This window comes from Astatotilapia calliptera, chromosome 1, assembly GCF_900246225.1.
Source record: "Astatotilapia calliptera chromosome 1, fAstCal1.2, whole genome shotgun sequence".
NCBI classification, from domain to species: domain Eukaryota; kingdom Metazoa; phylum Chordata; class Actinopteri; order Cichliformes; family Cichlidae; genus Astatotilapia; species Astatotilapia calliptera.
This window is the reverse complement of record NC_039302.1, coordinates 1,396,278-1,422,500: the sequence shown is the minus strand read 5'-3', so window position 1 is coordinate 1,422,500 and position 26,223 is coordinate 1,396,278. Positions and strand designations below refer to the sequence as shown.

At 39.3% G+C, this 26,223-nt stretch overlaps 2 protein-coding genes across 2 annotated transcripts in view; both read left to right on the top strand.

Moving 5' to 3' along the window:
- The window catches only part of tmc3 (transmembrane channel like 3), a 40,685-nt gene extending 29,895 nt beyond the window's left edge, over positions 1 to 10,790 (top strand). The window contains exons 17-22 of the mRNA XM_026186713.1: positions 2,108 to 2,218; positions 3,274 to 3,399; positions 3,574 to 3,652; positions 5,389 to 5,431; positions 7,777 to 8,050; positions 9,595 to 10,790. Coding sequence (XP_026042498.1) covers positions 2,108 to 2,218; positions 3,274 to 3,399; positions 3,574 to 3,652; positions 5,389 to 5,431; positions 7,777 to 8,050; positions 9,595 to 10,597 — 1,636 coding nt within the window. The 3' untranslated portion in view covers positions 10,598 to 10,790. The remainder of the gene's footprint in view (positions 1 to 2,107; positions 2,219 to 3,273; positions 3,400 to 3,573; positions 3,653 to 5,388; positions 5,432 to 7,776; positions 8,051 to 9,594) is intronic.
- Positions 10,791 to 11,180: 390 nt separating this feature from the next.
- On the top strand, positions 11,181 to 25,744 carry stard5 (StAR related lipid transfer domain containing 5). Its single transcript, XM_026186577.1, has 6 exons — positions 11,181 to 11,648; positions 14,352 to 14,401; positions 16,078 to 16,210; positions 19,495 to 19,612; positions 22,275 to 22,368; positions 22,454 to 25,744. The coding sequence occupies exons 1-6, from the start codon at positions 11,559 to 11,561 to the stop codon at positions 22,602 to 22,604; spliced, it is 636 nt and encodes a 211-aa protein (XP_026042362.1). The 5' UTR covers positions 11,181 to 11,558; the 3' UTR covers positions 22,605 to 25,744.
- The last annotated feature ends 479 nt before the right edge of the window (positions 25,745 to 26,223 follow it).

The following is a 26,223-nucleotide window of genomic DNA, read 5'->3' as shown; positions in this document are numbered from 1 at the left end:
TGATTATTTAAGACCTTGTATGTGAGGAGCAGGATTTTGAATTGTGGATTTAACAGGAAGCCAAAACAGGAGAAATCTGCTCTCTCTTTCTAGTCCCTGTCAGGACTCTTGCTGCAGCATTTATACACACATATACTCAGTCAGGCTACTCTGATTTAAGTTTTTTAAAAAAAAGCTGTGATTGCCTCTTTCAGTCCTTATCAGCCACTCCCAGATGTGGTGGAAAATCACACAAGACACATGTGCATATCGATAGCATCGACAGTTCACTGTGTAAAAGGAAAATACAGTGGTGTGAAAACGTTTTTGTCCACTTCCTGATTTCCTATTGTGGAGATACAGAAATTCTTTTATTGCTGCCATATAATCTGCATCATTATACCTGCATTAATAACATTCTTTACAGCATTATTTCATCTAATAATATTTCTCACAGTATTGATACTGCATTACAGCTGTTTATTGAAGATGTCCATTTGAGGATCCTTCCATTATGTTAACTTTTATTACAAGTACGGTTAGAAGTATTTTACACACATTGCATATCTGTGCTTATTTTGAGTTGATGTTCGGTTCATTAAGGGTCTTAAGCTTCACTGGCGTGACTGTCCAGGTGATCCATGCTGAGGGAAACTAGAACATAGAAGGATAGCTGCAATGCATGCTTACAGTACATATAATACATATAATCTAGGAATGTGTCCGGCCTGAGGCCTTAACTCATTTGGTGTCTTACTATATTTTACTCTACTTGGTAACAGACGATCAGAGTCAATAATTAGCCTCAGAGACCCTGAGGGCTTGAAGTTTATTACCTTGTATGGAAGGTGTTATAGAAAAGAGAAGTTCTATGTCTGCTTATAGCTATTAAAGATGTACGATTAACTGTGACTAATGTCTGGAACCTATTTTAATCTGTCATTGACGCAATGGGGGGCGTGTACCCCACTGCTTTATAAATATCCACAACATGTATTTTGGTCAGAAGACATATGTTGATGTTTTCTCCGGGCTGTTAATAAACTCATCGTTTGATTGCACTTTTCTGGGGCCTCCGTGGTTTGTGACACTGCTCTGCATTGATTGATTTCGCGACACTATATTTTGTATCTGTCACATTTAAATTTTTCAGATCATCAAACAAATTTAAATATTAGACAAAGATAACACAAGTAAACACAAAATGCAGCTTCTGAATGAAGGTGTTTATTATTAAGGGGGAACAAATCCAAACATACATGAATTCTGCTGTCTACCAAACTTCCTGCAGGAGAATATCTGGCCATCTCTTTTTGACCGCCAGCTGAAGCACACTTCAGTTCTGCAGTTGGACAATGATCCAAAATACACCAGCAAGTCCACCTCTGAATGACTATAAAAAAGAAGACTTTAGAGAGGCCAGTCAAAGTCAAGACATGAAAAAATGTAGACAGTCTCACTTGCTAGTTAGATTTAAGCACCACACACTATTTGGTGTGTTTTAAGAAATGATCCTGTCATGAGTAAACACTGCCTGAGTATTATTTGGACTTAGCAGCCACTCATGATTCACCATTCGTTCAAGATTTGTCAGAATATTTTTTTCTATGATCTTTATTGCTCAAAAAGGGAACAGTGCTTATCCTGTTACTCGTTGCACAAAGGAACAGATTCTAGCTCTGCTGATAGGTCGGGACCTTTTACAGCCCTGTCAGCTCTCCTGTAATAACGCCTACTGCTACTTAGCTGATCAGATTAAGATCCCAGAAGTTCAAGTGACTCGATGCTATACTTTGATGAAAAATCTTCCTTAGTTTATTTATTTATTGAGCAGTGTATTTTGGCAAGTAGAATAGTCACAACACTTAATCTAGTTACTTTGTCAATTTTCAGTTAGATGTTACAGATATGTGGTCAGATACACAGAAAAAACAAAGAAAAAAATGTTCACCTTTTGAAGATGACAAACTGTTTAGAGCATATTTGCAGATATACTCTGGGATACTTCTGCTAAGTTGATTCACATGAATTGTAATTTTCTACTGAACTGCTCAGGAGCATGAAGGAAAGACAGTAATGTAAAAATGAATCATATCAACACATCCATGTTCTCACGTTGCTTTTTTAGGTCAAACAACTTCTACCTGGCTATGCTGCTTTTCATGCTGTTTTTGTGTATGCTGCCCACCATCTTTGCTATAGTGAGATACAGACCATCACAACACTGCGGACCTTTCAGGTAAGGAATTAAAATTTATCTTACATCCATCGAGACCTTCAAGGTCAACTTAACAATTTATTGGTGAGAAACTGACAAAAGACTTTATGGAAACTATGACTCTTGGAATTTTGGTGTCAACATATACAGTAGAACGCACTGTATAAAGATTTTGAATATCGTGTCACGTTTCACCTCTGACCTCTCCCAAAGGTCAATAAATTGACCTAAAGGTCAAAGTGATAATGCAGGCAAAATACAATACTATTTCCCTAAAGTAAATACTGCTCAGGGAAGCAAGCCTCTGACTGTTTCTTGTTTTTAATGAACAGATTCCCTTTTTTATTTACTGTGCTGAGAATGTAAGACAGAAGTGGATGTTTTACCACATGTACCAATGAGGGATATATGCATATTTTAGAGAATTCCCAATTTTGGTGTCTTCCATCCTCAGCCTGCACAATACATATTTATGTGTGTTTTGAAACGGGACATATTTTAATTTACGAGCGTAGCATCATAGTTTGGAAAAGATCTTTCTTTGCATAGTATACAAAGTCAAATCCTGTTTCCAAAAAGGCTGGTAGGGTATTTAAATAAAATCAAAATGTAGTAATTTTCATACCATTTAAAGACTATATTTAAATACTTCAGAAAGATCATATTAAATAACTGAAATTGAAAAATATCATTCAATTCATATGAAATGTTGATTAAACTCCATTGCCAGATACACATTAAAACAGTAGGAAACATCTCCATTTCCTTCTGTGTTGTGTCTCCTTGTTGGAACGAGTTGCTGCAGTTTGAAAGCGATGCCCATTGTTGTCCCTTTTGGAGCTATACTATTGAAATGGATGCAGAATGTTCTGGACTGTCTTGCTGAAATAAGCAAAGCCTTCCCTGAAGTTGTCAACTGGATGGCAATATATGTTGTCATGCAGCTGTATATATTTTATTCAGCATTATTTTTGCTTCCATCGATGTGGAAGTTAGCAGCTCTTTTGTTTTTCCCCTTCTTGTGTGGTTGTGTTTCAGTGTTCAGACAAAGAAAAATGCTTAAATTTGTGTTTCAGTGGTCAAGAGAAGATTTACGACATCATCTCTGAGACAGTGGCCACTGACTTCCCGGTGTGGTTCAGTAAAGTAATAAGTTACATCACCAGTCCTGTCGTCGTACTGCCAGCACTGCTGCTGCTGTTGTGAGGCTGCACACGACACATATTGCATATATCTGTCACGTATACATGCGCTCTCTCACTCACAATTTCTCTCTAATTCTCTCTCACACACACATATACACATACACTCACAATATGCAAATACGCAAACATCTGTATCCTACATGACTTATGAATTGTTAAACTGTGTTTCAGCATGCTGATATACTATCTCCAGTCTATCGCCAGATCCCTCAAATTCACCAACAACCAGCTAAGGATGCAGCTCCAGACTGTAAGTTGAATCACTTTCAGCATTTTTTCACATAAAAATAAGAGCGAGAAAGGCATTTACAGATGAGGACAAAGTTATTAGCCCCTCTATGAAATTTAAAGTTTTTGTCAAAAATTTCCCAAGTGCTATTTAACAGAACAAATGATTTTCCAGATAGCATTTTAAACATATGGTATCTTTCCTGGGACTGGGTCCTTCTGGACATAGACATCTGATGTTGTGCCTGGGATCTGCTGGAAGCTACTATCTGCTGGATTGTCTCTCAAGTACCTTTTGCAGACCCTAACTTGGGTCCTGTTGTCTGTAGTAGATTCTTCCTGTGGATCTACCACAACCATCCCTCTGTGCTGTCCTTTAAGCCAGCTTTTCCCAGCAACTGTGGGATTTGTTCATGTCAGCCACTTCCTCCGCCTTTCAAAGGTACATCCCATGCATAAGCTTGGTCATCTATAATGGTTCCTGGTCCTGTTCTGCATCACTGTCTGTCTTGATGGGCCTGATCTGTTTGCATATGTTCTATGCTATATCCTGGATGGTGACTTTGATAGTCACTAATCCTCACTCGCTCTTTTTACTGCTCATAGAGCCTCAAGGTCCTGGACTTCATGTGGATTGGATGGACATTATGAGGAATGTTTGTATCTTCACATTAGCGGCATCCGTCTCCTCTTTTAGCTAGCTTTTTATTCAGATAACTGGTAGGGAATCTCTACTGATGGCATGGATCCTATTCTTACTGTTTAGCTGCCTTCTCAGCACCTATCTTACCTTCTGGAGGTATTTGGCTGTGACTGACCTTTGTACATCTTTATCATAGTTCCCACTGGCCTGTGGGATACCCAGGCACTTGTACAGTATCTGCTATTCTCCTTTCTGGCTTAATAGTCTGCATCACCTTTCCTCTGTTTTCAACCAAACTTATCCAGTTCGAATAAAATCACGATGTCCTCACAGTAGATGCTGAAGTGGATCTCCTGGTGTACATCATAATTTCTTTGTACAGGAGATGGCTGATGGTCACTCCAGACCTAAATATATATTCCTATCCAATCCTACTGATAAACTGCTTTAGAGGGTTGAGGCCTATCCAGAAGTGGGCATCACCTTGGTATGCCCACACTTGATGGTGACCTCTGTGATTGTCTTTGACTTTGTCTTCCAAAGTCCCATTAAGTACACTGTTAGCCTTTTAAAGTGCCAAGCACCCTAGTATCCATAATTAAGTATCCTCTTAATTGCCCCTTGGGGATAAATAAAGTCTTTCTGATTCTGATTCTGATGTGTGCAGCATTCAGGCTTTTTTGGTGTCAATTCAGGCAGTAAACATATCATTGGCGAGATATTTGACTACAAGATAAACAGCCACAAGGAGCAGTACCCTCAGTTGGGAAGGAACAAAGATATTGTGAAGGACCGTCAACCTCCCAGGTCTCTGTTAGAGGGCCTTAGCTAGAAGGATGAAGACCACACACAGGGGGAGTGGAAATGTTTATCATTTTTAATTTTGTAAACATAAATACTGTCTGTACGCATTTGTGTTTTGTATTTACTCAGGTTGTCAGTATTACAATTTGTTTGACCTAAAACATTTAAGTCTCACACATATGCAAAAGAAGGGAGGGAGCAAATACTTTGTCATGTCACTGCGTATATATAGTGCAGCCTTAAACTGGCCATTACATAATGATAGTATAATGGTGTGCGTCTGAAGTCAGTGTTTTTTCAAACCTTCTCAGGAGCGCACTGAAGACAAGAAGAAAGTCTTCCAGATGGCTGCAGGTATCTCTCGTCTTCTATGTTTGCCCCCTTATTGATGACCTTTTTTTGTATGTTTGTCACCCTTAAATGTTTCAGATCATAAAACAAATAAAAATATTAAAAATAAAACACAAGTAAACACAAAATACAGTTTCTAAAGGTGTTTATTTTTAAGGGGAAAAAAATCCAATGTGTGAAAAAGTGATTACCCCCTAAACCTAATAACGAGTTGGGCCACCCTCAGCAGCAATCACATGTTTGCCATAACTGACAACGAGTCTTTTACAGCACTGTGGAGGAATTTTGGCCCCCTCATCTTTGCATAATCGTTGTAATTCAGACACTTTGGAGAGTTTTCGACATGAACCGTCTTTTTAAGGTCATGCCACAGCATCTCAGTCATGTTCAGGTCAGCACTTTAACTAGGCCTGTCCAAAGTCTTCATTTTGTTTTTTTCTAAGCCAGGGGTGTCCAACTCCAGACCTCAGGGACCCGCAGGTTTAGATCTCATACTGGGTCAACACACCCGAATCAAAGGATTAGTTCATCACCTCTGGAGAACTTAAAGGCTGTATCCCAATTCAGGGTCTGCAGCCTTAACGGTCCTCAAGGGCCACGTACTCAAAGACCGCTAAGGCCGGAAGTGAGAGGCTTGTGAAATGGGACGGTCTAGCCTCCCTCGCGCTGCCCAGGTTGCCTATCAACCGTTATACTAAAAGCGGGAAACGTTTCATACAGCTTTGTTTGACAGAAACGGAGTAGAACATATTTTGTTCATTTGTTTCTACATGAGCTTTGTGTGATGTGATAAGTATCTGAGGCTGAGACCACACGAGTGTAAAACATGATTGTTGGGCTTCATTTTTGTACTGAACAGTCATTTTAAGATTAGCTAGTAAATAACAATTAGCTCATGTTGTTCATGAGACTAAAGTCATCTTACTTTGGTAATGTAAATATAATATGGCCAATATGATAGTTATTATCTTAATCATTATTAGTTATCACAGCAGTGAATGACTCTGTTTCAAATACTGAGCTTCAGTAAAGATTCAAGCTGCATTTATTTATATCATTTATATTTCCTGTCACCTTAAATCTTCACTCAAAGACAGGTTTCTTTGACACTGTATATATAACTGTGTTATATATATGAGAGACAAATATTGTTCTTTTAATATGTTGGCATTACTAAATTTGTCTCAGTGCTGACTTTAAATATCCATAGAATCATCACATTCTCTGTGAGATTAAGCTCAGCTATTGAACGGCGTTTATTTTAAAGTAAAGGCTTTAAAACCAAGTTAGTACAAAGTGTAAAGTAAAGTGTGCGTGTTAGTCCCCCATAAGGAAATAGTTCCTCTGCATTTAACCCATTCACCCAGTGAAGTAGTGGGCAGCCACCAGTGCAGCGCCCGGGGAGCAGTGTGTAGGGACGGTACCTTGCTCAGGGGTACCTCAGGGTAGCCGTTCAGTGGAGTCGAACCCCCGACCTTTCGATCATGGGGCCACCACTCTACCTACTGAGCTATCCCTGCCCAAACGTCACTAATGTCACATAACTTTGCCGACATGTGGCCAACAGTAATGTTTTCATGTTCTTCGTTATTAAACACTCGCACATAAATAAGTGACATAATATTCAGTACTTACTTTTGAAAGTTTACTCTTCGGCCGGCCCTCTTTTTCTGGCAAAATTATCCACACACACCGCCGCGCTATGCAGTCTGGGATATGTTGGGCCACAAAGTCTGCACCGCCACATCCTTAACATTCAGTGAAATGAAGGACGCATTTGAGGGCCGCATTTCGAGCAGCCTTTGAATTGGGACAGCCTTCGTCGCGTTGCTGTGACGTAATCGGCCTTAAAATGCGGCCTTTAAGGCTGCAAACCCTGGATTGGAATACAGCCAAAGACATGTTGAGGAGGTAATTTAGCCATTCAAATCAGCTGCGTTGGATTAAGGACACATCTAAAACCTGCAGGACACCGGCCCTTGAGGTCTGGAGTTGGACACCGCTGTTCTACGCCATGGACTCGCTGCTGGACTTTTCAAAACTTGCAGAAATCATGGTTCCATTTATCACAGCAAGTCCCGAGGCATCAATAAAGGCCCAGCTGACTGCTGGCCCAACCCATTATTAGGTTAAGGGCTTAACTTTTTCACACAGGGCCATACAGGTATGGATATTTTTTTACCCTTAATAATAAACACCTTCATTTAGAAACTGCATTTTGTGTTTACTTGTGTTATCTTTGTCTAATTTTTAAATTTGTGTGATGATTTGAAACATTTTAGTGTGACAAACATACAAAATCAGGAAGGGCAGACACTTTTTCACACCACTGTATCGCTCTTCTACAGCGAGACTACAGATTCCAGAGGCTGCTGCAGACAAAAAGTCAGATCATGAGGAAAACAACATCGCCAGCCAAGAGTCCTCTAACCACACCCCATCTCCCTGTCAGAATAGCAGCACCACAAACTTTGAATCCCCTGTTCATCGTGGGAATTGCATCCGCACCATCACGAAATCAGTATCTAGAGGAGACCTGAACAGAGGAGGTGTGGCCGGATCTATCAGAAGTCCAGCAGTAACCGTACTGCCCAAACATTGGCTGGAGCACATTCCTAACAGGTCTCACACACTGACATGTTGCTTTAACCAGTCAGGTTTACTTTAGGGGACCTCTTAAAGGCTGAATATAGTGAAACTGTGTTATAAATTTCCTGTATCATATATTCACTATGAAATTATAGCCAGGAGCGATGCCTAATGATATGTTTTGATAAAGTCTCAGTCTAGTTTGCCAATGGAAGAACTCAGACTTGGTCAAACCTGGTAAAACATATACAGCCTGTTGAGAAAGTTTCTTTTTGATGTCCACTTTAAAATATTGGTAACAAAAAAAACGTAAATTAAAAATGATCAAGCAATTCAAATAGTTTCTTTTATACATATTTAAAAGATTAACTGTTATTTCTAACTTATGACATTTCAGAAGTGAACTTCTCTCATGCTGCCCATTATGTAAATCTGTAATCTGTATAGATTTCACTATAATCTAAAAAAATAGGTCTATAATTTTTCATGCAAAGACATAAAACATTAAGCCATGACTATGGCATCCTGCTAGTATGTGTCTCTGCCTCTTCCACATCCCCTAAAGTCAGCTTATTAACATGTATATAGAGATACTATTAATAATATGTATATATCAGGCCCCAAAGTATTTGGACATTGACACAATTCTTTTATAGTTTTGCCTCTGTACACCATAGTAGTGAATTTCAAATTATTTCAAAGCTTTTAACTGTATTTTAAATATGAGGGCCAAAGACAGGAGACTATCACTGGGCCGATAAAACAAAATACAAATATTAGAAAGAACTCCAAAAGTTTAGGGGTGGTCAAATCAACACTTTGGTACAATCAAATAAGAATGAAGGCACTCACAACACCAAGAAACTTGAAAGGCCACAGGAAGACAATGAAAGTGAACAATGACAAAATGATTTCCATGGTTTAGAAAAACAAAAGCATAACGTCTAGCTAAGTCAAGAACACTCTCAAGGCAAGAGACACCAAAATTAAAGAGGGTTTACAACAAGGTGCAAGCCACTGGTTACACCAGAACAAGAGGGCCAGGACTTCTCCAGAAAACATCTAACAGAGTGAACATATTTCTGAAAAAAAAAAGTTTGACAGATGAACAAGATTAACTAGTACCAAAATGACGAGAAGAGAAATGTGTGGCAGAGAAAAGGAACAGCTCGTGATCCACAACATGCTAAATTATCTGTCAAACATGGTAGAGACAAAGTTTGTATTGTGGCAAAGGGAACCGAGTTATACTACGCAGATTCGACGAAATGCTGCCAAACTGATCGTCCATGGGTTCCAGGCTTTAGTCAATCATTGACTACAAACGGCTGCCAATCAAGTGCCTCTTGATTTTGATATAACAAGGATTAAACGTTCAGCCCCAATTTGCAGCTAAATAATCCTTAATCAGCATTTTATCAGGGGGCAGAGATATGTAAAGACAGTATCATTTTCCCCTGTTCGACAACACTAGTGTTCTGTGGAGAGCACTGACATTTGTAATCCATGGAAAACAACGAAATGTAATCTGCTGTAACACAAAAGCTGATTGTTATTGTTGTCCTTTTTCATTATAGGCCTCCACCTTTTCTTGGTGGTCCTAGTGGTACCTGCAGATCCAAGTCCTACCATCACATGGTATACAATTCTCCACCTCACTGTTCTGACAGCATTCACTCTGACCCCTTGTGCAGGAAGACTGTACATTCTGTTCATCCAGTTGAAGCTGCTGGGATCATTACTGCACAGAGTTATAGAGGACGCCGTGGTCACACCACCCGCTATGTGATTGTCAATGAGCATGAACCCAGGAAAAAGTTGCTGCGCTCAGCCACACGGATCCCACGCCATTATTTCATGGAGGAACCCACAGAGATCATGGAACTGTACCCACGTAATGTCAGACGCTACACACCACGCAATGCTCACAGTAAACCACGTCCTTACCAGTCCCACGCATCACAGCAACATCCAAGTGAAGAGGATGAGGAGGAAGACCAAGGGAAAGGCAGGAGAAAGATGTCACTAGGGAAAACTCATCGGGCCCGCTCACCGTCTAACCTCCAACAGCCAGCACATTTCTACATTGGTGACCGTCTAGAAACCTACATAACTATATCTAAAGAAAACCACACAGCTCAAGGAAGATATGGGGCTCAAGACGTAGATGAAGAGGAGAATGGAGTAGGAGAAATAGCCTGTGGAGATGAAGAGTCACACTCTGAGTCACAGGCTAATGTGAGAGTAGTTGACCCTCTTCTTCTGCAAACCAGATGTCACATTCATTCCCCGAGAAGACAGTATCTGTCTCAAACTCGGGCCAGACATGTTGAGCCTCATGTGAAGTCCAAGACAAAGCAAAAGCTGGAGAATGTGCAGACTGAGTCAGACTCAGCTTCCCTGGCCTCTAGCAGTGACCAGCAGAATAGCAGCAATGACCAGTATATTCAGGTTATCCACAACAAGGAGCGCTATTTGAAGTCTGGAGCCAGGCAAGGACAAATGGCCAAAAAGAAATCCAAAACCAGCTTTGATCTAAAAATCACTGAATCAAATGATCTGGTCTGCTCCAATGTTTGAAATGTTGGTTTCTGTTAAATAATATATGTAGCATTAGGCATTAACTGACACTCTGCACTGAAAGCACACAAAAATGTCATTTCCTTTCTGTGTTTGTGTGATTCCATATCCTTTTGATGCTGTTAAATAATTGCACTAGCTATTGTGGAAGTGCAAAGAACAATAGAAGAATGTGTCTACTTGTGTAACATCAGCAATAAAAACATAAACAACTTAAATAATTACATTTGGTTGCCTTTTATTATAGATGGATAGATAAAATTGTATCCGAGCTGACTAAAAATACCCAGCTTAATTTGCTGTAATCACGGAAGAGGGTGTTCACGGGTGCGTGTGAAGCTGGAGAAATTTCTATGAGGACTGAGGGACTTCAAAATATGATAGATGTGAGCTTGCTCTCCCTAAATCAAAAGTATATCACTTTATTAAAAGCCACTGGGCTTTTTATCATGGGAATACTGGAATCACGTTTTCTAAAAGTTCACTGAAATCTATTTGTTAACGTTTAATGAATGAATGAAAAGTAATTAAATAAGGTTTAAAGGTGTTTTGTTTTGAAAGCTACCGGAAGTTTATTGTTTTTGATGACGCGATATCTCAGTAACTGATTCCGGTGCTTTGTTTGTACTTTGGGGAAATTAATTGTGCAAAATTACAATTTTGATGCTTTGAATCAGGCAGGGACAAAAGTCGCACCACCCTAAGCCAATGGAAGATAGTTGCTCCGCGATGCGGCCGCTGCGCAGCTCGTCTCATTCATTCTGGCTAACGCTAGCTTTGTAGCGGTGGTCCACACTAACCTGACCAGGGTTTGCGTTTCTAGCCTTCGTTAGGTACTTTTAGCCGCTGGACCTGACTTGTATTGTTAAGATCCAGCGTGACTTCAGTTTTGTGTTTCCCGTCAGCTATTTAATCAGTCTCGTTTGGATTAGGTGAGCAACATTAATTGTTATTCCCAAAAATGGATTTTGAACATAAAGCGAAAGCAGTGGCCGACTGCTTGATGAGCTACAGGAAGGATGAGTCTGGATGGAAAGTCTGCAAGAAATCGGTAAATGTTTCTTACATCCTCATATGAGCTCAACACTATTTCCCTACGTTTTCCAGATACATGCTGTTCTCTGGTCTAGTGGGTTAACTGACGTGGCCCGCGTCGGTAGTTCAAAGTTCACAAACGTTAGTTTGGGATTTCTAACTTGAAAGCTTCGCTAATAACATTTTGCATCCCACTCATTCACCACAGAGAAGTAAAACGTGTGTTTTACTACTGACTAGAATACATATTGGTGGTTTGTCAGTACCGGAGTCCGGACTTTCCGTACTCGTACAGGTCAGCTGTTCACACAGGTAGGTTTATAGTATGGAAGCGTTCCTACTGCAGCTCTCCTCTGGATAAATCTGTACTGAGTCCCAATCCTCTGAACCCTTTGCACAGTACTCTGTGAATTTTATTTCTTATATCGATTCTCCTTCAGCCTCATTTATCTGAATTGCCTCGCTGTTCTCAGAGACGCAATTTAGTTTGCATTGAATTTTTGAGTCTCTAATTCACATTCTCCCGTCACAATGCTGGTTTTCACTGAAGTGAACTACCTGCATCTCTGTACAGAAGTTACAGTGCATTGTTAGATCATCCTGCAATTGCGACATGACAGTAATTTGCCTCACATAGTAAATCTGTCCCATATCTATAAAATGAGATCAATCTTATTTTCTCATATTTTTCTTTTGTCATTTAGTGGAACTTCTTTCCTCCTCCCTGCTAAGAGTTTCTGTAACTGCAGTAAAATCCCCTCCATCCATCACTGATCCCAGCTGACTTGTACTGAAGTAAAAAATAAATCCTAAGACTAAAACTACATTAAAGTGCGTCACCAATGAACACTGATTATACAGAACGTTAAGCACATTTTTATCAGTGAATGTAAATCATAATCTTCAGCTGATGGAGAAACAACTCAACAAGCAGTTTTTATTCCACCAACGTGATGTTCAGAGTTCAGCTGTGACTTTAACAAACTGTTGTTAAAAACTCTAAATATATCAGGAATTTATGCTATGACTTCCGTGATCTGAGCAATTGTTTATTATGTCTGTTGCAATGAATTATGGGACACTGTTCTCTCCCACCTTTTCATAAAGGATGGTCCAGTGTACCCTCTGCTAATGGAAGCATTGAAACTCCTTTCTTTATTATTTGGAGAATTGGAACAGCTCTTGTTAAGGCTGCCACACAGATACTTCCAGGTCACATCTCTCAGTTAGGAGCCTGCCGAATCAAAATGAATTCTGTTTTCTGGCAGGCGGTGACATTCTACTTTATTTAACAAAAATTCAAAAGAAAAAAACAGGAATACAGAGGAAGTCCAGATGTCATGGTTTCCTAGTAGCAGGCGATTCATGCACATCCATTTAAGGTTTTGTAAGTGAGTTGTTACTTCTATTTTTAGACATTTGTATAAAAGTTAAAAATTGAGGTTAAATGATCACAATTCAGGTTTGGATTTACACATCTGTCAAATTGCTTTGTATTTGTATGTGGATTGGAATTTGTGAGTCCTCAAAAGTTAGACAGAAATCACTGTACACTGTACAGTACATGACTATAGGTCAGGAGCAGGTCATCTGTTAATCGAAAGCTTGGCAGTTCGATACCTGGCTGCTCCAAGGTGCATGCCAAATATCCTTGGACAAGATGCTAACCCCAAATTCTCTGATGCACATCGATGTGTGAATGTGCGTGAATGTTAGATAGAAAGTTGTTAAATATAGAAAAAAAGAGAAAACATGCTACATAAGAACCAGTCCATTTATCATGCGTAAATCTTACATGTATGCATTTGTAACACTGAGGTAAATCTCTCTGCTAGGAGAGACCTGGCAGATTGCTAGCAGTCTCTGGTGGGTAAGTCTACTGGTAGAAATTCATCATCATCTGCAGGGTTTATTTAAGCTGATGCTAGCTGAGAGCAGAAAACGTTTAACTTAGTGATGAATTCAGATGACAAACTTCATCATTAGTTATTAAGCTGATATCAGTGTTAGCCTGCTGTTATCCAAGAAGAGTAGGATCAACATCAAAGTGTTCCACACTACCTGGTTTATCCATATTCAAATATACAGAGATTCGTTTGCATATACCTAGTTCAGAGGATGAGCCACAGGGATATTCAACCGTAGTGTTCCCCCATCTGCAGCTACGCGCTGACTGAAGAACATTAACCTTTAGAGGTTAATGTATTTGTGGGGTTTGTAACTTGTAAATCTATGTTTTCTAATAGAGGGTTGATGAACTGGTCTGTTTATTTAGAAAATGAAACGGGAACAGAGTGGAAGCCCAGATGTCACAGTTTTCCTATGGGACTTGAACATAACATACATTTGTGGATCTCATGTATTTTAGACACATGTATGCACAAGAAGCTTTTAAAAAGAAAAATGATTCGATTTGTGCAACTCCAATTAAAAAAGTTGCACACAGATGATCGCTGTTTATTTTAAATGTGTGCATCAAGTTTGGATGGACACATTTGTAAAATTGTTTTTTTTTGTATGTGAATTGAAGCACACATTTGTGTGTACCCAAAGGTCACACACAAATCACTGTGCACATTTGTAAATCTTACACACTTGTGTATCATATACATGTGTAACTCTTTTCATGCAAATTTCTCTGCATAGGTTTTCAACAGACCTGACACGGTCCAGTATAACCAAATGCTGTTCACAGTTATTGTTCCGTTTTCTTTGGCAGAACGATGTCATTGTGTCGTGGCGACCCTCGTCTGAGTTCCCGGGGAATCTGTGAGGAATCTGTCCTTTTTTCACTTCTTTTGCACTATTGGTTTCCTGAAGTATTAAGCACGCATCAAATATACAGATTAGTGCTTTTCTGGAGAAAACATTGCTGTGCAGGTGCAAGAATAAAAACAGACATAAGGATAATAGTGACTTCTTAAACATGTCAAAGCAGAAATGCCTCAGAAAAATGTTTGTGCTTGTTGGGGTTCCTGGAATATTGGTTTTTTGCACTTCTGTTCATCAGTAATTGTAATCATACATTTATCTGTGGAGGATTTTATTCAACTTCTAGTTTAACTCAGATAAAAAAAATAGAGTAGTGTGTGTTCTTGACTTTAAAGTGCAGGTATCAAGGGGAATCTACCAGTTCATGGTGGAAATTCCCTTTTCAGTGCAGCTGGCCAAACGATAAGGAACCCATTTACTGGTTAAGAGACACAGATAGTGGACAGCATATACTCAGTTTCTTAAGATAAAACTAACTCCTTGTTACTGCCAGGGGCAGCACAAAAGTGACCCTCTGGGACTGATTTTTAGTTTTAGTGTTCTTATTTTCCACCAAGTTATCAGTTATGTTACTAGTTAGCTAACAGAAACCAGTGCAAGTCTGTTGACTGCAACCAGCCAACAAACCCAATGATGTCACATTCTGTTCTGCCACAAGATGGCGTTAAGTGATTCAAGTTTTTAAAGCACGTTTATTTCTTAAGTCCAGCTACATAGACAAGTTTTACATCTGTGTCTGTTTTTGAGGGCAGAGCTAGGACCTGGCGTGCACATATGTGGACATCACAGTTTGGGTTGTCTAGGCCAAAATACAAAGTTTTGCTCTGGGGCCTGATATCCACGCACGAGGACATAAAACTACCACTGTTCTTTTGAAATTTAAAGCGAATGTCCTCATATGTGGATCTCATCTTTCTCAGAAACAAATATTTAAAAAAGCCAAAACATCTAATTCTTTGTTTTTACATTCATCAGGTCCCAAAGAGAAATGAAAAACGAAATGAAAGAGTTTGGGTCTTAGGAGCTTAAATATGTGTAGAATATAAATTATTTCATTACACTGGCCTCATAATGAAAGCTTGTAAAGTTACAGCAGATCATTATTACTTATCCTAATGTCTGATGACGATATGAACCTAAAAATTGGCATATAGCTGAACTGCATTGCATAAATCAGAGTGTATTATTATGCTGAGTTCTTTTATTCGTGTAGCACAAGTGTACAACAACAGTTGTTTCAATGTTCTTTACAACATAAAGTAAAGACCCTACAAAATGATCCAATAATCCTCTTTAAGCCAGAAACTGGTTACAGTGGGAGGAAAAACTGCACTCAGGAAAGACACTGAGGGTAAAAATGGGCTGCTCTCTAATTAGATATCTGTTTTTTAAATTGATCATTTCATAGCTCCTATTTAAAGGAATCAGTTTGGAGCCATTGCAGTTTTCAGAAAAGCTAGTGAGTCCACTTTACATACTTAAATGCAGAGCTTTAATAATGCTCAGTGCATCACCTGCATGCGAATGTTTTTGCAAGTGGCATTTCTAACAGAATGTTTTGCTTCTGTTATCTGTGTGCGTAGGTCAAATTGTTTTCTTATACAACAGTGTGGTAGTCCTGCCTTCATAATCTTCTCTCCTCACTATGTGCCATTATCTGATTACACTGGCAGTTATAAGGGTGACGGGATTGTCAACGGCACTCCTGAAAAAGTGTGGGAATGTCTTAAACCGGTGCCCAATGGACTCAGAGTCAAATGGGACAACAATGTCAAAAGGTTTGAGGTTCTGGAACAAATTACAGAGGTGTGTTATTTTTTGTCTCCTTTCTGTTCAAACAATGTTTTGTGATTATTTTCATTATTATTATTTATTTAACCATAGAGTTTTCATGTACACTGGGGGAAATACTTATTTGATCCCAAGCTGAAGTTTGCACAAAAACAAATGTTTTTTGTTTTTTTTTTCAATTTACAGTAGTTTTCTTTAATAACAAGAGACTGAATATCAACCAAAAATCCAGAAAAACACATCACATAAAGGTTATAAATTGATTTGCATGCCTTTGAATTTCACTGAGATAAGTATTTGATCAATCAGAATTCAGTCTCCCACAGATTAGTCATCCAACAACATACTACTGATCTCAACGTGTTGATGAAATGAGATCGATGAAAATGACACCTGTTGGTGCAAATATTTGGAAATGGAAGAAATATAAAATGACAACAAGTCTCTCTTAGTCGGGAGTCCATGCAAGATCTTGCCTCATGGGTAAATCATGAGAAAGGTGCTGGACCAGTTCACAGCTACATGGGAGAAACTTGTTAATGATTAAGACAGATTAGGGGACCATGACATCAAGAACAGCATTGTTCGCATTATGCTTTGGGACTGTTTTTCTGCTAAGGGTACAGGACAGTTTGACTGTATTGAGGGGCCAATGGACAGGTCTGTGTACCATAAAATGAGTCATCCAGAATGACGGTGATCCAAAACATACTGCAATGGCAATAAAGGAGCGACTTAACACAAAACGCACTTGGTCATAGATTGGCTCAGCCAGTCTCCAGACCCGTTTTCATATAGAAAGTCTGGAACGAGTTGAAACTTCAAATTTAGAGAGTTTCTAGAGGAGTGGGCCAAAGCCCGTCCTGAGATGCATGCAAACCTGGCAACCAGGAAGAGTTTCACTACAAAGTCGTGTTTGCTTGGATCAAATACTTTTTCCCCTCAATAACAAGCAGATCAGTTTCCAACTTTTATGTAATGTGTTGTTTCTCTGCATTTCTGAGTAACTATTCTGTCTCTCTCTTCATTAAAATGAAACCACCAGAAAAATTAGGAACTGTTCATTTCTTTGTGAATAAACTTATAAATGCAGTTGGGATCAAATCATTTTTTGCCCCACTGTAGTTTTCCCCTCACATTCTTTAAAGTTCCATCAAGTCATTCAATTTTTAATTTTATTTAAAGCTGCATCAGTTTTTTGTGTTTTGTTTTGTTTTTGCTTTCCTCAAAACTATTTGGAAATCTTATATTAACCAGCATCTATTAATAAGTAGTATGAATGAAAGCACTTCTCACATCTCTTGCCATGGTTACGTGTTTGTCTGTTAATGAAAACTGATAAATTGGACCAATTAGGAAAAGTCACTTACTTTATTTTAAAATGAAATTCTTGCCTGGTGCAGTTTTAAGTGCTTATGCGCTTCACTTGTTCCACATTTGCTCACATTACAGCCGCACTCCACAATGGGTTAAATGTATTTTTCACCTCAGAGTTCTACACACAACACCCCATAATGATGAAATGTAAAAGAAAATAAAATAAAAATGTTGGCTTGAAATTCTTGCAAGTTTATTAAAAATAGAAAAACAAAAGTAACTTAACAGTCTTTGCCGTGACAGGTACAACTGAGCTCGGGTGCATCCTGTTCCCACTGATCATTTTTTAGATCTCCACCTGTGACATGTTCAGTTAATTGGACGTGATTTGGAAACGAACACATCTATCTAAGATCCTCTGGCAGTCTATGTCAGAGCACAAACCGAGTCATAAAATCCAAGGAATTGTCTGTAGACCTTCAAGACAGGATTGTATGAAGGCACAGATCTGGAGAAGCGTACAGGAAGAAATCTGCAGCATTGAAAGTCCCAGTGAGCACAGTGATCTTCATCATCTGTACATGGAAGAACTTTGGGACCACCAGTTATCTTCCTAGAGCAATCTGATCCTTAGTCAAGGAGGTGACAGTCCACTCACTCTCCAGCATTGCTATGTGGAGAGAGAATGAAAGCCACTTGTTTGTAAAAGGCATATGACAGCTGGAGTTTGCCAAAAGGCACCTGAAAGACTCGGATTAGAGAAACAAGATTCTCTGATACGATGAAACAAAGATTTAACTCTTTGGTCTGAATGCTAAATGTCATATCTGGAGGAAACATGGCACGCTCATCACCTGGTCAACCGTCAAGAGACAGGTGGGACTGAAAGATATTGAAGTGCTCCTGGTTTACCTCTCATTACATCTGAGAGAGGGTAAAAGTGCTTAATGTCTACAGGTGATACAGAGTTTATCTGTGTGTCAGTTTGCTATTAGTGAATCATCTTTCATTTTAGTCAAAAATGACAGAATCAAACACAGAATCCAAAGGTGTATGTGATTTTACTCATAGTTAACTGCTTCTTACAGGTTGCTCTATTCGGGGCCTACTTTTCCAGACCACTGTATCCTAATCCAGTTGGTTACCAGGTGCACGGATTTAGAGGAGAGCTACTGATAACTGGTGTGACTGAGAGGAATGCTTGAGCATAGGAACACTGGCAAATGTTCATGTTGGGTCTGTGTTTCCACAAGTCCCGCTAATTCTAGAGACTTATTCATCATGAAGAAAACAAGACAGTCGATCGATCGATTATTTGCACAAGGGAGGCCTCGTCTGTGTCCACCACGAAAGTGACCCCCAGATCTGACCACCTCCTGCTACCTTTTATTGGGAGACAGTTCACACAAAACACGTCAGAACAAAGCCACGCCCCCTTGGTTCTAAGACAAAGCATTTTATGTATATGTGTGGACTTGTGTAAGAGTGTGTGTGTGTGTGTGCGTGAGACCTCCTGCTGACCAAAGGGTCGTAAACCCAGGAAGTTTACATCAAAAGAAACAGATCTTTCAGATAGGATGTATCTACAATAAAACCTCCCCCAGCACAGAGTGGTTGGAGAGGTGGTCAGGATCAAAGCTTTGATCCTACTGCTTGAACTAAGACTGTACAAATTTAAGAAACACAATGGCAACATTCAACAATTAGACTTAACATCTCAGATGGAGCAGGGTTGGCAAACAGAGGGTTGAGTAAATTTGCAATAATTTCAAGCAAACTTTTTGACTTTGTCATTATAGGATGTTGTGTGTGGAGGTTAGGGGTAAAAAATACTTTAATTCATTTTGGAATAAGGTTGAACCATGATAAACATGATAAACACTGCGAATACTTTCTGGATGAACTGATATCAAAATGTGGATCATATTTGTTCTTTGTTAAGCTTTATTGAGTACGTCCCCTTGTCGTCCACTCTTGTGCAGGACATCTCGATCTGCCGAACAGTCACGCCCTCTGCAGCTATGGGCATCATAGCACCACGAGACTTTGTAGATGTTATTTTAATTAAGCAATACGAAGATGGCAGCATTTCTTCAAATGGTGCGTAATGACTCAACGTTTGTCTCTCACTCTTCTTGTACTTCTGTCTTTTTTTACTCTCTAAGGTTGATTGTGATGCGCACTTAAGCACCGTTTTTACTTCCATGGCTCTTTGAGATGTTATGATGATTGGGATAAATCGTGGGAGAAATAATTATCTGATCGCCTGTAAACTTGCACAGAAACGAACAGCGTTGGCTGCTTCAGCACCGTGCTGACCCAATCATGTGGTTAGAGTCAGAGCCAAGTCAGGTTAGTTTGAGGCACACAGTTTACGGTGCCACTCAACATGTCGTCCACCTCTCAGTTTTTGTAAGCTGGGTTGAAGAAACGAGTGATTGATCGTGAAGGGTTTTTTGCACCATTTTAGTTACATTTTAGCAAAGAAGCTCAGAGACGTACAGATACACAGATGGAGGCCCGAGCCTCGGCCATAACAACATATCAAAGCTTATGTGGTGATACTGTCTGAGTAGCGACACTTATGGTTATACCTATATTGTTATATACCGCAGCAGCTTTCTGCAGCGTAATGGTGGGTATAAATACAAGTGTCTGTGAAATGAGGTTTCGGCAGAGGGCAACGCGACCATTACAGCGAGTATACTGTGGCCTTTAAGGTGCCCATATACCCTCTGCAGTGGTTGCTTCGCTCGCCGCCCCACAGTCATCACACAGATGCAGTCATTTGTACCCGCCGCTAAAGCGTAAGAAGACGCTGCAGTACTCTGCGAAACGACAGGTGTCGCCACTCAGATAATATTGCATCATACTTGCTGATAAAGTCGAGAAGAAGTCAAAACCAGAAGCCAGGACTTTGTCAAGTGGTTGCTTTTTGCAAAGTTCCTTCCACAAACTCAAATTTGTAAATGGTTGCAACATCTTCCTCTGTGTGTCAGTGTGTCTCTGAAAACGGTGGTTAAAAAAACCTGCATGATCGTACACTTCTCTTCAACGCACCAGGCTGCAAAAAAATAAATAAATAAATGGTGCAAGACCGGCCGACGTGCCACAAAAATGATGTCTTGCAACGCAGGATGTGATGAGAAAATCGCCATGTGACACAAGCAACACGGTGAGCATAAAACAGCCTTAGGAGGAGCAGCCAGGAGCAGTGTGTGTGCCGTTTGGGCTGCTGCAGCCGTATACACCAGTACGCTCGTAAAGTGAGAGCAGTACGACAGCACTCTGACAGACAGCCCAAGTTCTAAAGACGACGACACTTGGTGATGTAAAGATGTATGACAAAGAAGCAGAGTGGTATACGCAAAGACAACTAACTTTATGAATCATTTTTTATTATTTTAAGCAGTGCTGTCCATGTGCAATGCACAGTTGACTTTTACCTGCACAATGCAGCGCATGAACAGTCTGGGACACTTTCTCCCTGACAGTGATATCACAAATGTCGACTTTATTGTAAAAGACATGATAACAGTGGAGTTGAAAATACTGGCTGTAACTGGATGATTAAAGCAGCTGACCTACTCCCTGGCCATAAAGTCAATTCGGTTTTTGTCGTGAATCGCTGTGTGGCAGGCAGGAGATTGGACCAAATGCAGGACTCACGGACATTGAAGGAGAGAACTGAAGAAGGCAGCTTTATTTTGGCTGTAAAACTCTTCATACAGAAAACAACCTGAAAACAGGGAACTAGAAATACCAACGTAAATATATACACTAAGACACTGGAAACCAGAGCTAGAAACTACAAGGAGCACAGAAGGAAAAACAGCATATTGAGGGTACGACGCGACAACGAGCAGGCGCAGACAGAGGACTAAAATGCACAACAGAGAAATCAGGGAATGGGAGACTGGAGGGAAACACAGCTGGAAATAATCAGGCAGACGAGACTGGGACAGAAGCTGAGCACAGAACAGAACTATCAAAAAACAGGAAGCACATGACAGGGACAGCGATGGGGTTATATGGTGCTACAAGGTCATTAAGATAAGATGGGGCCTGATTATTTAAGACCTTGTATGTGAGGAGCAGGATTTTGAATCCTGGATTTAACAGGAAGCCAAAACAGGAGAAATCTGCTCTCTCTTTCTAGTCCCTGTCAGGACTCTTGCTGCAGCATTTTGGATTAGCTGAAGGCTTTTCAGGGAGTTTTTAGGACTTCCTGATAATAATGAATTACAGTCGTCCAGCCTGGAAGTAATAAATGCATGAACTAGTTTTTCAGCGTCACTCTGAGACAGGATATTTCTAATTTTAGAGATGTTGCACAAATGGAAGAAAGCAGTCTTACATATTTGTTTAATATGTGCGTTGAAGGACATGTCCTGGTCAAAAACAGACATAATAAATAAATGAATAGGACATTCGTCAGAGAAAGGTATAGAAGAAAATAACTGAGGTAAAATCACTATATTATCAGAAGCATTTGCCTGTTCTGAAGACGCCATCAGTTTCAGTGATCAGTGGAGCGTTAGGAACTACAATGCAACATACTGATGCAAAATATGCTGGTTACTGTTCATATGCGTGAGACATGCAATAGCATTTTTATTGTGATGAGGTTAAAGTGCACGTTTACATTGTTACAATCTAATATTCTCAAAAACGTTATGAATCTTTGATTTATTCTCACATGGACCGGTATAAATAGACTCATATGGTTATGTGCTTGTATCTTTTGTGTGATATCAAAAAGCTACCAATACAATTCACCCGAGCTGCGCTCCCCAGTCTGGCTACGTGAGAGGATTCAACCATCCCTGTGGTTGCATCTGTGTCCCCGTCTCAGGGTGAGTAACTAAACAATGCATTTCATTTGTGTGTGTTTGTGTGTGTGTTAAAAGTTTCTCTCTTTTTCCCCCTTGTTTTTTCCAGAGAGCCCAACAAAACCCAGGTGCTGACTTTTTTCCAAACTGACCTAGGAGGCTACCTCCCTCGCTCTGTGGTTGACTCATTCTTCCCCTCCAGCATGGCGGAGTTCTACAGCAACCTGGCCAAGTCTGTTAAATCACTCAAGGACTTTTGACACAAAGAGTTCAATTCCTGCCTGAGGGCTGCTCACGAGTAGTTCAGATGTTCATGCCATTTTTAACAGTCTAAGTCAACAGTAACGAACAAGCTCAGATTATCAGATGATCACATGAACATAGACGTATTTGTACACGTGTTAAAAGCATGAAAAACATTCCTTTTTTATGAGAATAGTGTGGCATTAGACATTTCCTCTTCTTACTTGCGTGTATAGTAAACATGCACATTGCACGGCTCTTAGTCAACGTATGCTGATATCGTTTATTGGTTTTAACTTCATACCTCACATTTACAGCTGGTAAAAGAAGTATGAAACACATCACCGATGTTTCAAGTAAATATATTTCTAAAGTTCCTATTGACCCTTAAATTTTTACTATGTGTGTAACAACCCAGTTAATCCACACATGCAAAGAAATCAAACCATAGAGGTTCATAAAGTTATTTATAATAACAAAAAGGGGCAGAGGTTAAACACGTGAAGAAAGTCATGACTGCAACTGAAATCCATCAGTAATTAGAACGCAATCCTGCCACTTAGTGCAAATTAATATGAGCTTGTTCAGTCCCACCTGATGGCTTATAAAAAGTAACATTACCAAGGTGTCACACAAGAATCTCATGATGCTCTGCAGCAACTTTATTGTTGCAAACGATACTGATGGCACTGGTTACAGAGGAGGTTTTAAAATACTGAAGGTTCCAGTGAGCACTGTTGGGACCATAATCTGACCAAAAACCAGCCACAACCAGGTGATTCCTGCAACATTTCAGACAGAGGAGTGAAAAGAATAATCAGAGGAGTTTTCCAGCAGTGAAGGACCACTTGTAGAAAGCTACAGAAACACCTGGATCAGTAGGTACTGTTATTTCAAAGAAAAAATGAATGCACTCCACCCCCATGGCCTGTATCCATGTTCACCATGCGTAACTTCATTGCTGAATAAAAAGCATGTTGAAATACGTTTAAAGTTTGCTGAACTTTTAAACAAATGCTGGGAGAATAAAGTCTGTTCAGATGAGACCAAAACTGAACTGTTTGATGCCATAATAGAGATCATCAGAATCAGAATACTTTATTAATCCCGAAGGAAATTATGGAAAATTATCAAATTATTATCATCATCATATTATCCAAGAAACGCTATACCAACGGTGAAGTTTGGTGACAGGAACATCAAGGTGTGGGGCTGTGTTTTCAGCTTAGGGTGCTGGCATGCTTCACATAAGTAAATGAAGGATGTGTGGGGAATGTACGGAGACATTCTTGATAAGAATCTGCTGCTTAAAGACTTTATGGGGAAGAGTGGGCCACAACTCCCAGCAATGCATAGTTCTTCATCTTGAAGCTGCCATCACCAACAAAGGCTTCTGGATAAATTTCAGTAACCATGTTCAATACTTACACATCATTTTTTGACATCTATTGTTTGATTTCTTTGCATGTGTGGATTGGATGGGCTGTTACTGACATCTGTTAGAATTTCATGACAGTAGCACTGTTACAAATATTTACTTAAAAAATGAGTGACATTTTCTATACTTATTTTACCTGCTTGTTCGTGTTGTACTTGAATTCCTGTGGTTTTGTTCACCTGCAAACGATGAATATCTACCTCTTTTATCAGTTATACTAAAACGATGAAGTATACATTGGAATTCGTGGGGAGCCCTTGTAAGCAAAACTTTTTTTTTTCCTTCTGGCAAACCTAAAATGCCTTTAAATTGGATATTTTTAATGCTGTTCACCTGAGCAGAAGCGTCTTCCTGTGACTTTCATGGCTGTGTTTTCTGAAGCACAGTTTCCATTCAGTGGAACTTTGGTAGACTGGTTCAGTAATGACCAAATCAATTATATTTCATTTAGGAAAACCTAAAAAGGTTTTTCTTTTTTGTTGTTGTCAATTTTATACCAATTTATAAAACTACGACTGACAGATTTGATGTAAAAAGTTTTGAAAAATAACTATTTTAAGTGGCATGAGGTAACTGCATGTGTAAGACAGAATGATAAGAATAACTGCTGTGTAACTGGCTTAAGATATCAAACTGTTACAACCCAATTCAAAAGAAAAAGGAAATTTTCGGTGACGGTGAAGTATCGGCAAGGTACGGTAAACGTCACACGTGAAACAAACATAATGATGAAATGAAAGTGAGACAGAAAATAAAAATAAGTGGTATTTATAAGATGACTATAAGAGATAAAAATCACAGATGTTAATAAACGCTGTACGCGTCGTGATATTTGGACAAAGTTTTGTTCTGATTGGCTGACCCATTATGGAGGATAGCTGAATATGGGTAAGAGCTTATTTCATCTTTTTCTGTTTTAACAAGTAAGCAAACATTCAATTGAATCTGTAGAAACTACAGTAGTCTATTTGCAGTGTTTTGGGGTTTTTTATGGGGAGGGGTTACAGTTTGTAAATCCTAAAGACAAACGTACGTTTCTGAATGGAAGTGCACTGATTTTAATCTTAATTTAATCTAATTTCATTTTCAAGACAGAGTGGGGGACTTTGCTAGCACTTAATAATAATGCATAATAGTGTCATACTAAGCATTATCAAGGTATTAGCAAGAGCTTAATTCACCTTTTACATTGCATTACACTGTATTATGCCATTTATAAATATAGCTATATTATTATGAATATGACCATGACTATGATTATTGCTAGCAGTGATGTAGTGTCAGTGATTGCTGTACACGGTGTCCGTATACAAAACCACATACTAGGGAGGATTAATTACATATAAAAAAATAAGTACTTGCTAATAGGTAATGCTTAATAGTGTGACACTATAAAGTGCTACTGGAGCTTCACATTAATTTATAGTGTTTTGTTTCTTCAAATTCTATTGATGGAACACATGGATTAGGAATTTTTATTTCTTCAGCATTATGACAATTTTTGCCAATTTGGATTTCCTTTCGAAGAACCATAACTGACAGCATAGACAAATAAAATCCCATTATGATCAATTACCTACAATTATCAACACTTTAATGAACCAAGTTCAAACCAACACGTGTATAATAGTCCCCACTGTATTCACTGATTTGAGAGGTTGTAATCACAGAGTTGTGGTTGTAATCAGTAAAAATAAATGAATATGAGTAAACTTTGAATGCAGCTCTCAGTATATTTGTGAAAACGTCAATCAACACATTTGTGAATATTTTTTCTGTAACTGTATATCATAAAAAGTTATGAAAATATTTTTCAAGTGAAAATGTCAGAATACAAGAACATTTTTTTCTGCACTTTTTATTCTTCAAGCTCTCACGTTTTCCAACACATTCAGGCTCTGTGGTGCCTCGAGGCCACCCTCGTTAAATCTGCTATTGATTGTTTTGTCAAAGACATTCACACCATTGGCCTGCTGGTGTGAATGTCAGTATCCAAGACATTTTTGTGTAGGGCTCTTCCAGTGCTCATCCTGCTTCTCCTTGAATATAGAAGCAGATGATGGTCCCGTTGATGCGTTAGGACCTGTCCAGTTCTCTGGCTGTCTCCTGGAATTTCCTTCATAATCTTGAACAAACCTTCTGGCTATGGCACGTATTGATGTGCTTGGAGGATTTGGACTAGCTGTGCAAGGGTCCAA

Bases quoted from the DNA above. Each gene is read 5' to 3' on its own strand.
- stard5 (XM_026186577.1), top strand. From the start codon at position 11,559: ATGGATTTTGAACATAAAGCGAAAGCAGTGGCCGACTGCTTGATGAGC. The intron at 14,402-16,077 runs GTGAGGAATCTG...TTACACTGGCAG, and splicing joins TCTGAGTTCCCGGGGAATCT to TTATAAGGGTGACGGGATTG. The intron at 22,369-22,453 runs GTGAGTAACTAA...TGTTTTTTCCAG, and splicing joins ATCTGTGTCCCCGTCTCAGG to AGAGCCCAACAAAACCCAGG.